The 16,879-nt window shown below is 41.2% G+C and overlaps 1 protein-coding gene across 1 annotated transcript in view; it reads right to left on the reverse strand.

The window, feature by feature from the left end:
* sema4d (sema domain, immunoglobulin domain (Ig), transmembrane domain (TM) and short cytoplasmic domain, (semaphorin) 4D) overlaps window positions 1-16,879 on the reverse strand; it is a 113,165-nt gene that overhangs the window by 54,290 nt on the left and 41,996 nt on the right. The window contains exons 13-15 of the mRNA XM_078568627.1: window positions 16,381-16,433; window positions 12,778-13,089; window positions 10,378-10,500 (exon numbers count right to left, since the gene is read on the reverse strand). Coding sequence (XP_078424753.1) covers window positions 10,378-10,500; window positions 12,778-13,089; window positions 16,381-16,433 — 488 coding nt within the window. The remainder of the gene's footprint in view (window positions 1-10,377; window positions 10,501-12,777; window positions 13,090-16,380; window positions 16,434-16,879) is intronic.

Below are 16,879 nucleotides of genomic sequence, written 5' to 3' on the forward strand. Positions count from 1 at the left end.
TCCTCACCTTCTGGTGTCCCATTTTTAACTGCCAGCTTTGTAAGATGGAATTCTCTCTTTCTTTTTCTCTTTCCTCCTTCTCTAACCTCTCCATTTCTAATTCCCTTTCCTGTTTTTTTTTCTTCTTGCCTTTTCTCTCTCCTGCCTTTCTGCCAGTTCCCTTTGGAATGCCATAGGTCTTTCCTTTCCCTCTGCCTCTAGCCTTTTCAAATCCAATTCTCTCTCTTCCTTTTGCTTCCAATTCAACTTTCTTCAGTTCCTTTGCTTGTTCCAGTTTCTTCATTTGTAACTGAAGTCTAACTACCTCCAGCTGTAACTCACTAGTTTCAGGTATCCCTTCCAAATGCTGTGCTATTACTTTAATTAAGTCCGCTTTCTTTGCCCCTATGGTTAACCTCAACTGCAACTTATCCGCCAGTTCTATTAACTTAGCTTTAGTTACCTTTTGTAAGCCCAAGGTTTATCTTCTACTCCCTTAAAAGTCTTAGTAATTGCTAAAGCCATTTTGCAGTCTCTCACTTTAAAATCTCACAATACCACTCCTGGTTTGGTATACTCCTCACCCTCGTTGCCTTTAAATTCACAATTTCCAAGCCAATCAAGGAGATATTCTTTTAATATCCCGCAAAGAGCCCCCAATTTTGTTATGGCATGGTGGATGGTAAATGCCAATCTGCTTAAATCCCAGAGGGAAACTTGAAACAGCTGCCAAAACGGTTTTTGCAATTTGTATAGTATGAGGAGTGGTTTTGAAATCAGGAAATGATGTCCCTGACTACTTGTGATTTTATAGTAAAGCAAACATTTATTTAAAGAATAAAGAGAAAACAAATAAAACACAATTACACTTAAATACACAAATGGCTTCACGCAGTAATCAGTACTTTAAAACAGTTCCACAAACCTTAACTGTCCTCAGAACTAACCTTCCCCTTTTCTGTTCAGCAACTATCCTTATAGATTCTGAAATCTATAGAATTCCACTAATTTTTACCACACGATGTCTTTTTCCTTAGGTGTCCTCTGAGACTGACAGCAACTGGATCTTCAAGTCTGGCCTTGTTCACACTGTCTTCTTGGGAGTTCTGCCCAGTCATCCTGCTGTCTTCTGGGAGATCTAACCAGTTATCCTGCTGTCTTCTGAGAGATCTAAGCAGCTACCCCTCTCACATAGGCTTCAGTATTTCCTTAAATGCATTCCTTCTCTTTGATGTCTCTATTACCTCAACCAGTCTCTTCAGAAATGCTTTCTTCCCAGAATTTATTAAATTGTTCCTTACTTTAGCTCTTAGACTTTAAAAAATAACTTACCCTATCTTTACCTTATTTCCTTACACCTTTCTACAACCTGCATGTACCTAAACAACTCAATTCAAAACTATTCCTGTTATTGCTTTATGTAAAACTCTGATTGAAGTTCCTCTTGGTTCATTGTTGACTTTAGACCCTTGTCGTCACTCTAGCTCTTAATCCAATTACAGCCAGACTTCTAGTACATAAAATATGCCAGGGCTATTACCTGAAGAAAAATATTACAATTTCTTGTTTTATTGACAATAGGCAAGTGTGGAACCAGTCAAGGGCAGTTGTTTTCAGCTGGACAACAGAGGAGATGCGTTGAGGATGATGGTGTGGTCAACAGTCTCAAAGGCTTCTGAGAAGTCAAAAAGGATGAGAAGAGACTTTGATTGCAGTCACACAGGATACCATTTGGGATCTGGATTAACGTCAGTGCTGTGCTGTGTCAGGGATGGGAACCTAATTCAAACATGAAATTGTGGGAAAGATGGATTTGGAAGGTGACAGCATGGACAAAGACTTTTGGAGGGGAAAGGGAAGTTGAAGAAATATGCAAAGACAGAGGGGCCAAGGGCAAGTACTTTTTGAGAAGGGAAGAATGACAATAGATTTGAATGGCAGGGGTACAATACCTGAGGAACTTGAGGCAAAAGTGTATTTGGGAATAAAAACTTAAACTCACCTTAAATGAGTACAAACAATTTCCATATCAGTACTGGTGACTGAGATTCTTCTAAAGAATTGCAAACATCTATGGTCAGTTGCAGGGTTGACATTAATTCCAGGCATAGCGAGACAATGGAGAAGGTCTATTTACAGGAAATAGAAACTCTGACATGAAGGACTCCACAAACATGCTATAGTTTCTTTGTCATTATTTAAAGTGGAAGGAATATAGCCATTATTCATAATTTGCTTTTTGTACAGGTGAGCAACTAATTGCCACCCAACAGTCCTCTGAGGCCAAAGATTTGTTGCCAAATGTCCATTGCAGCAATTTTTAAAGAACTTAGCACACCTTAACTTTAAACGTATTCTATTGTGAGGAATTTCATTCATTACATAACTAATGCATAAACTAATCAGAATACATACCACACTTCTGACAGTAGTTTTTCTGCACTTGTTATTAAAATATTTGATTTCTTATTGATAAGCTCATTAGATGAGATATGTTTCTGCGGATAGTGGGGGAAGAATACGGGTGGTGAAATTGAGACCAATGTGAAAAAAGCAGTTTAGTTGGATCAAATGGTCTTTTCAATTCACTCGTACATAACTGTCAGCAGAGCAACTGATTCGTCAACTCAAGTGTATTGGAAGGTGATGATTGGTGTCTGACTCAATGTACCCAATTTCTGGGATATTCCTGACAATGGGATAAAGAGACTAGCAAAATGGGAGATAATCTATATAAATATGTGCTATTCTTTCATGGCTCAAACACACCATAGAGCCACACATAGCCAACATAATTACTGCTGATTGTAACATATGCCTCTTTTTCCATTTTCCTGCTAAGTGAACAAGTATTTGTTTCTAAAACAAAAACAGAATTACCTGGAAAAACTCAGCAGGTCTGGCAGCATCGGTGGAGAAGAAAAGAGTTGACGTTTCGAGTCCAACATGACCCTTCATCAGAACTGAAGTATAGTTAGGAGAGGGGTGAAATATAAGCTGGTTTAAGGTGGGGGGCGGGGGGAGAGAGAAGTTGAGGGTGGGGTGGTTGTGGGGACAAGCAAGCAGTGATAGGAGCAGATAATCAAAAGATGTCACAGACAAAAAGATCAAAAAGGTGTTGAAGGTGGTGATATTATCTAAGAAAAGTGCTAATTAAGAATGGATGGCAGGATACTCAAGGTACAGCTCTAGTGGGGGTGGGGTGGAAAGACTAACAAGGTATTAGCTGTAGATTTAAAAATAATGGAAATAGGTGGGAAAAGAAGAATCTATATAAATTATTGGAAAAAAAACAAAGGGGAGGGGGAAGAAATGGGGTGGGGATGGGGGGAGGGGGAGTTTAAGATCTAAAGTTGTTGAATTCAATATTCAGCCCGGAAGGCTGTAAAGTGCCTAGTCGGAAGATGAGGTGCTGTTCCTCCAGTTTGCGTTGGGCTTCACTGGAACAATGCAGCAAGCCAAGGACAGACATGTGGGCAAGAGAGCAGGGTGGAGTGTTAAAATGGCAAGCGACAGGGAGGTTTGGGTCTTTCTCGCGGACAGACCGCAGGTGTTCTGCAAAGCGGTCGCCCAGTTTGCGTTTGGTCTCTCCAATGTGGAGGAGACCGCATTGGGAACAACGAATACAGTAGACTAAGTTAGGGGAAATGCAAGTAAAATGCTGCTTCACTTGAAAGGAGTTATTTGGGCCCTTGGACGGTGAGGAAAGAGGAAGTGAAGGGGCAGGTGTTGCATCTTCTGTGTGGGCATGGGGAGGTGCCATAGGTGGGGGTTGAAGAGTAGGGGGTGATGGAGGAGTGGACCAGGGTGTCCCAGAGGGAATGATCCCTACGGAATGCCGCCAGGGGGGGGTGAAGGGAAGATGTGTTTGGTGGTGGCATCATGCTGGAGTTGGCGGAAATGGCGGAGGATGATCCTTTGAATGCGGAGGCTGGTGGGGTGATAAGTGAGGACAAGGGGGACCCTAACATGTTTCTGGGAGGGAGGAGAAGGCGTGAAGGCGGATGCGCGGGAGATGGGCCGGACACGGTTGAGGGACCTGTCAACGACCGTGGGTGGAAAACCTCGGTTAAGGAAGGAGGAGGACATGTCAGAGGAGCTGTTTTTGAAGGTAGCGTCATCAGAACAGATGTGACGGAGGCGAAGGAACTGAGAGAATGGGATGGAGTCCTTACAGGAAACGGGGTGTGAGGAGCTGTAGTCAAGGTAGCTGTGGGAGTCGGTAGGCTTGTAATGGATATTGGTGGACAGTCTATCATCAGAAATTGAGACAGAGAGGTCAAGGAAGGGAAGAGAAGTGTCAGAGATGGACCATGTGAAAATGATGGAGGGGTGGAGATTGGAAGCAAAATTAATAAATTTTTCCAGGTCCTGACGAGAGCATGAACAGCACCGAAGTAATCATCGATGTACCGGAGAAATTGTGGGAGGGGGCCGGAGTAGGACTGGAACAAGGAATGTTCCACATACCCCATAAAGAGACAGGCACTGCTGGGGCCCATGCGGGTACCCATAGCCACACCTTTTATTTGGAGGAAGTGAGAGGAGTTAAAGGAGAAATTGTTCAGTGTGAGAACAAGTTCAGCCAGACGGAGAGTAGTGGTGGATGGGGATTGTTCGGGCTTCTGTTCAAGGAAGAAGCTAAGGGCCCTCAGACCATCCTGGTGGGGGATGGAGGTGTAGAGGGATTGGACATCCATCTGGTGAAGAGGAAGCGGTTGGGGCCAGGGAACTGGAAATTGTTGATGTGACGTAAGGTGTCAGAGGAATCACGGATGTAGGTGGGAAGGGACTGGACAAGGGGAGAGAGAAGGGAGTCAAGATAACGAGAAATGAGTTCCGTGGGGCAGGAACAGGCTGACACGATCGGTCTGTGGGACAGTTCTGTTTGTGGATTTTGGGTAGGAGGTAGAAGCGGGCCGTCCGAGGTTGGGCGACTATCAGGTTGGAAGCTGTGGGAGGAAGATCTCCAGAGGAGATGAGGTCAGTGACAGTCCTGGAAACAATGGCTTGATGTTCTGTGGTGGGGTCATGGTCCAGGGAGAGGTAGGAGGAAGTGTCTGCGAGTTGACGCTCAGCCTCCGCGAGGTAGAGGTCAGTGCGCCAGACAACAACAGCACCACCCTTGTCAGCGGGTTTGATGACAATGTTGGGGTTGACCTAAGAGAACAGAGTGCAGTAAGTTCAGAGAGAGACAGATTAGAATGGGTGAGAGGAGCAGAGAAATTGAGACGGCTAATGTCACGCCAACAGTTCTCAATGAAAAGATCAAGAGAAGGTAAGAATCCAGAGGGAGGGGTCCAGGTGGAGGGAGAATATTGGAGGTGGGTAAAAGGATCCGTTGAACGGTAAGAGGACTCCTGCCCAAAGAAGTGAGCACGGAGACGAAGACGGCGGAAGAAGAGTTCAGCATCATGCCGAGCCCGAAATTCATTGAGATGAGGGCGTAAAGGTATGAAACTAAGTCCTTTGCTGAGCACTGAACGTTCAGCATCAGAGAGGGGAAGGTCAGGGGGTATAGTGAATACGCGGCTGGGGCTGGGATTGGAAGATGGGGTGGGGACGGAGGGACAAGCAGGGGTGGAGGGTCCCAGATGAGTGTTGGTGTCGATGAGTTGTTGGAGCTTGCGTTCCTTAGCACTTGAGAGAAAGAGAAAAAGTTTCTTGTTGAGGTGTCGGATGAGGCGAAGAATAAAATGAAACTGGGGGCACGCGCAGCTTTGAAAAAGGGTGCGGCGGTGCTGCTGGAGGGAGAGGTCGAGTGTGTTCATATGACGGCGCATGGCACTGAGTGTGGATCTCAGAATGCGACGGGAACAGCAGTCCGAGAAACGTTTTATGTCCCGGAGGTACCTGTAATCCTGGGTGGGTTCGAAACAAGAGGGATGGAATTTCAGTTGAAATCCACGTGGGGTGAGTCGGAGACGGAGACAGTCACTGAGAAAGGAAATATGGCTGTGAAAGCGGGTTTTAGTAGACACCTTGTCAAACACCAGGAGAGAAATGGAAAGCAATGAAGGTGAACAGGGCAGAAGAGACAGGCGGAAATCCTGTCGGAGAACAGAGCAATACTTTTTCAAGGAAGGCATTTCTTGAAGAGAAGTGGCAGTCAATTAAACACAGAGATAAAAACAAAAAGCTACTGAGGATGCTGGAAATCCAAAACAAAAACAGAATTACCTGGAAAAACTCAGCAGGTCTGGCAGCATCGGTGGAGAAGAAAAGAATTGACGTTTCGAGTCCAACATGACCCTTCAACAGAACTGAAGTATAGTTAGGAGAGGGGTGAAATATAAGCTGGTTTAAGGTGGGGGGCGGGGGGAGAGAGAAGTTGAGGGTGGGGTGGTTGTGGGGACAAGCAAGCAGTGATAGGAGCAGTAATCAAAAGATGTCACAGACAAAAGGATCAAAGAGGTGTTGAAGGTGGTGATATTATCTAAGAAAAGTGCTAATTAAGAATGGATGGCAGGATACTCAAGGTACAGCTCTAGTGGGGGTGGGGTGGAAAGACTAACAAGGTATTAGTTGTAGATTTAAAAATAATGGAAATAGGTGGGAAAAGAAGAATCTATATAAACTATTGAAAAAAAAACAAAAGGGAGGAGGAAGAAACGGGGTGGGGATGGGGGGAGGGGGAGTTTAAGATCTAAAGTTGTTGAATTCAATATTCAGCCCGGAAGGCTGTAAAGTGCCTAGTCGGAAGATGAGGTGCTGTTCCTCCAGTTTGCGTTGGGCTTCACTGGAACAATGCAGCAAGCCAAGGACAGACATGTGGGCAAGAGAGCAGGGTGGAGTGTTAAAATGGCAAGCGACAGGGAGGTTTGGGTCTTTCTTGCGGACAGACCGCAGGTGTTCTGCAAAGCAGTCGCCCAGTTTGCGTTTGGTCTCTCCAATGTAGAGGAGACCGCATTGGGAGCAACGAATGCAGTAGACTAAGTTAGGGGAAATGCAAGTGAAATGCTGCTTCACTTGAAAGGAGTGTTTGGGCCCTTGGACGGTGAGGAAAGAGGAAGTGAAGGAAATGAAATATTTGTTTCTCACTGTTGAGATGAAATGCTCAAACACATCTCATAAGATATTATTAGGTATCAAACACATCACATAAAAAATATCATAACCGTGGTATCAAAAATTGGCTTTTTATGCCACAACCTATAAGAATGGTATTGCAGAAAACAGTATAGTGCTCCATAATACAGTTGTGGGTCAATGTGCCACGGTTACTGAAGGTAGGCAATTGGCAGCTAAACTGAATTCTCTACCAATGATCCTATGGATGGATTTCATAAAAACATTTATATTTAATTTCATAAATAGATTTCATAACAAAAACATGTTTTTGCCAAATTACCTGTTCCTTAGTTTAAAGTTTCTGGACTATTCAGGTAGGAAATTATATTCTCAGTATCTTAATCCCCACATTCCAACATTAAGAATATGTGAAAAAAAGCAAAAAACTGTGGAAGCTGGAAATCTAAAACAAAAACAAAAATACCTGGAAAAACTCAGCAGGCCTGACAGCATCTGCGGAGAGGAACACAGTTAACGTTTCGAGTCTGAATGACTCTTCATCAGAACTAAGGAAAAATAGAAAAGAGGTGAAATATAAGCTGGTTTAAGGGGGGAATAAGTGCTTTGAGGAGCAGGCTGATGCAGTAATTTTGTTAGCTTCAGACCTGAATGGGCAAGTAACAGAATCACTTCACTCTGAAGCTGTGCTGTGGAAGACAGCTTAATTGCAGGAACAAAGTGGGATGCAGGAGTACAGGCCAGGGTGAAGTTTGACAATTTGAAGAATGCAGAACTGCCAACACCAAGAGCAAGAGGGTGCCCCGGAAAATGAACTTCAGTTACAGCATATGGATGCAAGGTACTGCTGTAATTCTTGAGTGGGAGGACTCTCAGACCTCAGCTACACTTGGTGAGCCATTAGCATTGTAATTGGCCCAAGATGGACAGCTAAACTGCCTTCCCACCATCATCCATCACTTAGGACTATCACCATTATCTAATACGACTACAGACAAATATTCAAAAAGTCTGCTAGCAATTTCTGTTAGAAAACATCTTTGTTCAAAGCATAAAATACTACTTATTAATTAAATGATAAAGGACCATCACAACACTGATCCTATTGAAATCAGATGGTTTCAGAGTGTCTCAGTGGGTTATCCTCCCAGTGGCATCTCTCGGAAGCATGGATGCAGCTATTTTAGAGTCTAAGGTCCCAGCTACAGCCTGTTAAAGAAGTTGTTGTTGAAAGTCAATCTACCACAGCTCAGCCTACACTATAATTTCCTTGGGGCTTCTCCTGCTCCATTGCCAAAGCTCCAGCTGAAACTCTATTTATATGTATACGCAGATTTCTGAAGTTCAGCCAAGGCTATGATGGCAATGGGAGAAGTCCCAAGGAAATTCACCCCTTAATCTATTAACAGCAAGTAATAATAAATTAGTTGCAACTTGAGAAACTTGTAAGATCTACCATTTGAGAATGGTATGTACTAAAACAAATGATATAAGATTTGTATCGCTTTATGAATATATCATCTCAAACCAACTAAGAAGCTTGACTGCCTAATGTGCTATCAACTTAGAATAGAAACAGATGTAAGGAAAGCCGAGAGTAGAATGTAATGGAATGCAATAAAACATTGTTTTTAATCCAATTAGTCTGACCAAGGCTTTGAAAATGTAGCTACCAATCCTATAAATCGGAGTATGCTGTACCTTACCAGAAGTAATGACAAGAACAGCGCAGCCACGACAGGCAATAACCATAGCTCGTGGATGGGTTTTTAATGTATCTAAGCTGTGTACACAATTAATTCAGATGGTGATGCAGTTTTACTCAACATTAACAAATTCACTTTCCAAGTCACAGAATCCATTTATAGATGCGCACCCTCTGTAACACAATTGTTTCAAATTCAGATTTAGTCTTTGTAACTAGTTCTCAATAGAGAAAAAAAAACCTCCCAGTACTCGGGTTGTTGATCTATTGCCCTTACATTGGTCAATTTCCAGAACCAATAATTGTCAGCTACTTTTTGTCTCCAACAGTTTCATGAGTATTCAGCATCGAGGAGGATAATGTAGGCAACTGACTATCAGTAATCTAACAAGGGCTGAACTGGCTTCTTGCACTAAGGAACTAAAATTAAGCTTCCTAACTTTTGCCAATTGTTCTTCCTTTCCAATCAAAAAACAAATCTACTTGAAAATGCATTAGGTTATTTGCCTCCTGAAAGCAATGTGAAAACATTTAGCTCAGTTTTGAAAGCAAGATCTTTAGATGATAAAACTCAATAAAATCAGACAAAGGCCGGGATTTTCCGGCCCCGTCATGGGCAGGTGAGGTGGTGCCCCAGCCAGAAGTCGACTGACTTGAGGCGGGACCGGAAGATCGTGGTGGCGGGCGAGTGCGGAAAATCCCGCCGATAAAGTGGGTTTTCAGGTTCAGCTAGAACGTGCGGAATTAAATAATATTAAACGAACTTAATTAATATCTTTAGAACCATATTTGGTATCAATCTTAGTCAAGACCAGTGCTGAAATTCGAATCTCTCAGCAATTACTGTTGTGCTGTGTACAAACTGCAGTCCCACTATTAGAGAATAATTCTCTTTATCAGCTAGAGAGACAGCCTGTGTGAAATACAGGGCATTTATTTTTTTGGAGCTTCTCCTACTCCGTCGCTATAGCTCTGGCTGAGAGCCCATTTATACGTGTAAGCAAGCCTCCACTTTGAACTTCAGCCGAGGTGGCCAAGAGAGTCCCCAAGAAAATTCACCCCATAATTTATAAACACTAAGTTATACTAAATTTGTTGCAACTCAAGAAACTAGTGAAGTGTGCAATAAACAGTATCATTCAAGAATTCTATGTAATAAACATAACATAAGTACATAATATATGCATCATTTTGAATCATGCTCACAACATATGCATGTTACTTGCAAGTATAAGTCTAATAAAGTACAATGGATTTTTGCTTCGCATTTTATTGTGCAATTCTCTTTAAAAAGAAACTATTTCAGCTTATGATCAAAAGTAATCAACACACTTATTCACTTAAACAAAAACATATAACAAACTATTAGCCAGGGTGAAAGATCTGACAACAATAAATTCTTTCTAGGTCCCTGATAAACTCTGCTTACATTATTGTACAGTAAAAGATTCTAACAGAATCTCAGGGACTTGCTCTGAACTTTGAAAACTTTACAAAATGTCAAACTTATGTGCTCATTTACTACATTTAAAACATTCGTCATTTGCAAGAAGGAAAGCAGTTACACAGTACTAAAAAGGACAGTTCTGCCTCTAACCCTGCAAAGTTTCCCCCCCACAAAAAAAGTAAAAGTTAATTACTCCTGTTAGCAGATGCTCACTCACCAATAGCTTGACAGAAGAGGTGAACAGATCCAGGGCTACACACACTATGTATCTGGTCGCTCAGTAATGGTGGTAACAGCTGGACCACTGTACTGTCTGCACTGGACCAATCATGAGAAGACCCTTCAGATGGGGTAATAGCAAAGATAGGAGGTGGACCAGGCCCAAGAGTTGGAGGAGGGACCGAAAGGAGTGAAAGGTAAAACAGGAGAAGCTGTGAGACAGAAAGGCACAAACCGAAGAGTTCTATAGATACAAATAACAAAGAGGATTGGTCATGCATTAAAGGATACAAGAGTCAATAGACTGCGTTAGGCAAAAGTTACAGAAGTAGTGGTATTTAAAGGACTGCATAAAATTTTGGCATGGCAAGGCAGATAGAGAAAACACACAAGACTCAATTAACTTTTCAGTAGTCTAAAATGTTGTTTCTGTACAAGATGTTTTTGCTGGCTTTAACTTCTATTTACACAATTAAAAAAATAAAAAGTAGTTTTATACACAATTTCCTATACAACTGAAGAACTGGCTTATACGACTAAATGTACCACATGGAATGCCCACCTCCCTAGAAGTTAGCTCTACACAAAACCTTTTGAGACATTTTCTGTTGAATAAAACCATTTCAAAAGAAACCTGTTTTTGCTTATATACATAATTGCAAATAAAGATGCCAGAAAACAAAATGAAATAAATTGTTATACATAAACTTCAAATATAAGTGTACAGAAGTACAGTGCCGCCAATGCAGTGGGAGATTAAAAAGCTGGTTAATTGCACCAGTTGCTTATTTTCAATAGCAGTTCAGTGGGTTACTAAAACAATTGAACATCTATAGCAGCAAAACACAGGTTCCAATGCGGTTTTGTCAGTTCCGCTAAAGTCCATCAGATCAAACTTTTACAAAATCCAGATTCAAAGAGCAACAACTTTGCAGCCTGTAAGAATTTGCTTGTTTAAAGGAGGCAGTCAACCAAAATATTTTAAAAAAATTTGCGTCCATGGTATATGCTTTGTCCCATGCCACACCAGTTAGAAAAATTCATCTCTGTGGCAATGCGGCTACAGGTGGTACAATACTCAGCTGAGTATCAAGAGTCTTCCACTCGTATGAAAAGTCTTTGCAACAAGGACCTATGCTGTGGCCATGGCTCAGTAACAGCATTTTAACAATGTACACTTGTTTCCTTTTAGAATGCATTACTTCTATTAATCACAGTCTTATGGACTCCATGTTTCATTGTAACACAATTCTAATCTAAAGCTACCCAAAGTCTGTATAATATAGCCTTTCCTCATTTCTTCGAGATAAGCTAAAGAAAACACACAGATCTACTATTCATTATCTGATCCCTGAGGTGCTGTACAATGTTAGCTTAAACAAAGGCATCAACCTACATTAGATGCAGCAATAAGCTACAATTATTTCTAACAGAATATTACTCAAATTTTCAGTGCAATATAAAATACTACATATACAGTATATGCAAACAAAAGATTCATGCTCCAATTTGGACAGCAGTTTGAGATTTACCAATTTGATAAATTAATAATTTCCAATTTGGAATGAAACTCAAATGACCAGTATGTTGAGCACATATGAAAACTATTCTGTGATTGCTGAATATAATGCAGGTTGAACATGTGAGATTGATATTCACTTATAACATCATTTGCTAAGAACTTATTTTGTCTACTGAAAACCTTTCAAAGCATTTCATGATTTCCACTTTTTTCTAACTTTCTGTTCTAACACTTGCATCCAGCTTGTCTGCAACTTTAAGCAATGCCAAAAATGTTAGCAAAGACTCTGGGCTTCCTCATCAATGAATTTAATATCTGGAATATCTGCATCTTTCTCTATATCAACAGAACCAATGGAGTGGTTTTCTTGGATCTGCTTGAGCTCTTGGGGTTTCTCTGTATTAGGAATTTTGCCATTCCCACAGTCTGATTCAGTTTCATATCCCTTGTCACCAGCAGCAATCTGCTCACTATTTTGATTATCTGAATTGATTTTCACACACTGTTGTTTTACCAGCTCCTCAGACACATCATAATCGAATTCTGGCTTCTTCCCATCACTGACTACATACAAGCGTAGTTTCAGGCAAGGACTTGGCAAGTATTTCATGTAACAATTATAACCAACTAGCATCAGGAAAAGAAGTGTAATCAGCACAAGGAAAGTTAACAGAATCCTATCATTTCTTTCAGCTGTTGAAGGCTCACTGACAGCTTTTGTGTCTGCTACTGGAACTAAAAATGTAGGGGTTGCGAATGTGGAAGTTGAGGTGTACGACACAGTTGAAGTTAACACATCAGTTTGAATCTGGGATGTGACAGTGTGAGGAGACGTTCGTTCTTTATCTGTGCTTGTCTGAGTTGTTGCAGAATTACCTTCCATCTTGGTAAATGGTGCAGTTGGGGAAGTTGTTACAACTTTAGATTGCCCCTCTACGATCAGAGAATAACTTTTCACCAGCTGTTCATACACAGTTTCCACTGCCCAGCAATCATAGGTACCAGAATCTTCTTCAGTAACAGAGAAAATCAACAAATTGTTTTGAACAATTCGATACTTTGAATTCTCACTTAGAGCTTTGTTCTTGAACTTCCATATAACTTTAGCCAGTCTAGACACAGGTAGGCACTTCAGTTCTTGAAATCCTCTTGGCTCCACTTTGTGTTCTTCAGATGATGTAGATTCCACTATAAAGTATAGAAGAAATCAGGCAATTTTTTTCAGCCTTGACAATACTGTCAAACTCCTATTCCACAAGAATATTCAAAATTTATATGGAGCTTAACTGTAAGAAATAAGCACTCCCAAAATACTAGAAGTTTCCAGTTTTGCTTCATTATAAATATGAACAATTTTGAATTGTTTATACTACAATCCATTAAATTGTGTTACAGCTGAATTTAAACTGAAATATAATTTCAATATACTATTCATATTTTAACTGCATTTACTGGTGCTCTCATACATCCAATATCTATTGGCTTGGCTTTAAATGAGCTGAGAAATGAAAATATGAAGTCACAAAACTTTTATATGTGTCCATCAAATACAAAAGTAGTTCTTCCTTTCCCCACCTGCCTGCACCGTAGCCTGGTTTTGACTCTCAGAGCTTGGATTTATCAGCATATAAAGTCAGTCAAGGCTGGGATTAAAAACTGAATTGACTATGATCAAGGATTAAAGTTACTGGATGATCCTATGTATATTTACTTTAGAAGAATCACTGATTTATTGACCCAACTGTGACATCAATAGAGAACTTTAAATATCTTAATAATTATGACAATTTTAATTTCCATACTTAGACACATTAAAATAGATACTTCCTGTTAGACTATTCCAGCTATTCCAAGCATACAAAAGGCTACGTAAGTATGATATTTCACTTCAAAAAAACCACAAGTTTAAATTCTTCTCCAAAGCAGTCTTGCCAATGGACCAGCTTTCTGTTTTAACAACTTTATGTCATGAATTTTTAAAAAAAGAGTAGATTTTAGGGGAAAATAAATGATGAGTATATTTCTTTAACCTATTTCAGCAGAGGAAATTTTCCATTTTAAAAAAAAATTGCTAGGGAGACTCCAGCTTATAGATGTTCTTATGCTATACACAAACTGCAACCAAACGGACTAGTTTTACTCCACAATCCTCACAAATCATCATTCTGAAATTGGCCAGTAGTGGATGAGAGCAGCCTGGGCATCAATTTACTTCCAACTTTTCCTTCCTCTTGTTGGGAAGACAATTAACCTATAAGCAGTCAGGGCCAGATCTGAAACTCAGTTTAGGGATCCAATGCCACATCCAGTCATGAATGGTTGTGGACAATTAAACTAACCAACCAGAGGGGGAGGCTCCACAAACATCCCCATCCTCAATGATGGGAGAGCCCAATACGTCAGTGCAAAAGACGAGGCTGAAACATTTCCACCCATCCTCAGTCAAAAGTATCAAGTGCATGATCCACTTCAGCTTCCTCCCGAGGACTTCAACATCACAGATGTCAGTCTTCAGCCAATTCAGTTCACGCAATGTGATATCAGAAACAGCGGAAGGCACTGGATAGAGCTAAGACTATGGGCTCTGACAACATCGCAGCTGTAGTACTGAAGATGTGCTCAAGAGTTAGCTGTATTCTTAGCCAAGCTGTTCTAGTACAGCTGCAACACTAGCATCTGCCCAACATGGAAAGTTGCCCAAATCCACAAAATTGTCCTGTCCACAAAATGCGGGACAAATCCAACCCAGTCAATTTTGTCCCATACGTCTACTCTCAATCATCAGCAAATGATAGTAGCACTGTCAATGGCACCTTCCAAGTGTCACTTATGCAGCAATGGCCTGCTCATTGATACACAGTTTGGGTTCCAGCAAGGCCACTGGGCTCCAGGTCTCATTTAAGCATTGTTCCAAACATAGGCTAAAAGAATTGCATTCTAAAGGTGAGGTGAGAGTGACTGCCTTTGACATCAAGGCAGCATTTGACCGAGTTTGGCATCAAGGAGTCCTAGCACAATTGAAGTCAATGGGAATCAAGGGAAAACTCACCAATGGTTGGAGTCATACCTAGCTCAAAGGAAAATAGTGGTGGTTGTTGTAAACCAATCTTCTCAGGCTCAGGACAACACTGGAGGAGTTCCTCAGGGTAGTGTCCATGGCCCAACCATCTTCAGCTGCTTCATCAATGACCTTCCTTCCATCATAAGGTCAGAAGTGGGGATGTTCACTGATGATTGCTCAATTTTCAGTTCCAATCACAACCACTCAGATACTGAAGCTATCTGTGTCTGCATGCAACAAAACCTGAACAACATTCAGGCTTGCGCTGGCAAGTGACAAGTAACATTCATGTCACGTAAATATCAAGAAATGACCATTTCCAACAAGAGGACATCTAACCATCTCCCCGACATTCAACGACATTACCATTGCCAAATCTCCCACCATCAACATTCCTGGGGGTTATCATTGACCAGAAATTTAACTAAACCAGCCATATAAATACTGTGGCTGCAAGAGTAGGTCAGAGGCTGGGAATTCTGCAACAAGTAACTCACCTTCTGACTCCCCAAAATCTATCCCCTATTTATAAGGCACTAGTCAGGAGTGTGATGGAATACACTCCACTTGCACCTGGATGATTGCAGCTCAAATGCCACTCAAGGAGTCTGAGAAGGACAAAGCAGCTTGATTGGCACCCTACCCACTACCTTAAACACTGACTCCCTCCACTGCCACGCACAGTGGCAGCAGTGTCTACCATCTACAAGATGCACTGCAGCAACTCACCAAGCCTCCTTCAACAACACCTTCCAAACCTGCAACCTCTACCACATAGAAGAACAAGGGCAGCCAGGCACATAGGAACACCACCACCTGCAAGTTGCTCTCCAAGAGACACATCATCCTGACTTGAACTACATTTCAATTCCTTCGCTATTGCTGGGTCAAAACCCTGCAATTTCCTTCCTTACATCACTCTGGATTCTCAAGGGCAAACAGGGATGGGCAACAAATGCTGGCCTTTTCTGTGATGCTCACATCCCACGAATGAATTAAAAAATCCTAGATGGAAATACACACGCCATTTTCTGTTCCTCCAAGGTGTTGTGTCACTGCAGCTTCCCATGTTTCTATTTATTATTTAAATATAATTTCTATTCACTGTGCTTCCTAATATTTGATTAGGTTTGTGACAGCCAATGCAGATGTGGATCATGAGGGAGTTCCAGTTTCTTGATGCACAAAACCAATGATAGAAGATGATTCATTTGCAAATTATGTATCTTTAGAACTGTAACCACCAAGCTTTAATCCATCAGTTAGCAAATCTAGGTTTCTAGAACATCATGTTAAACTGTTGGTGAAAAGCACATCTGCTGTATCAGCTTGACTTGTGGATTGCTTCCTGATCTGTAGAGCTGGTGACAATCAAAAGACATGCAGTGAACGATAAGTATCAGTATTTGTCCACATACCATCTTCAGTTCCGCAGGCAGCTGCAATTCCACTCAGATTCTGCATCAAATTGCTGTGGAAATAAAACATTCAGATCTATAATTAACAGATGGAATCAATCACTGTATATATTTGGTTAAAACATTTAGGGAAGAAAGTAGTACAATACATCTATACAATTATAAAGTTTTACATCTAGCATGTCACATGCCAAAACCCTCATTCCCCTGGGCTTCACATTTATATGGAAAAAAAACTTATGTTTAAAAAGCACCTTTCACAACCTCAGAATATACCAAAGCACTTTTACTGACAATTAAGTACTTTTGAAATATAGTCACTGCTGTAATCTGGAAAATTAGCACACAGCAAGGTCCCACAAATAGCTGATAATGTCCAGATAACCTGCTTTTGCAATGTTGAGTGAGGGGTAAACATTGGCCAGAACTCCAGGTAGAACTCTGCTTTTCTTCAAATAATGTCACGTGATCTTTCATGTCCACCTGAGGGGGAGGACTG

The sequence above is a fragment of the Cetorhinus maximus genome, chromosome 2 (genome assembly GCF_964194155.1).
Source record: "Cetorhinus maximus chromosome 2, sCetMax3.hap1.1, whole genome shotgun sequence".
Classification (NCBI taxonomy): Eukaryota; Metazoa; Chordata; class Chondrichthyes; order Lamniformes; family Cetorhinidae; genus Cetorhinus; species Cetorhinus maximus.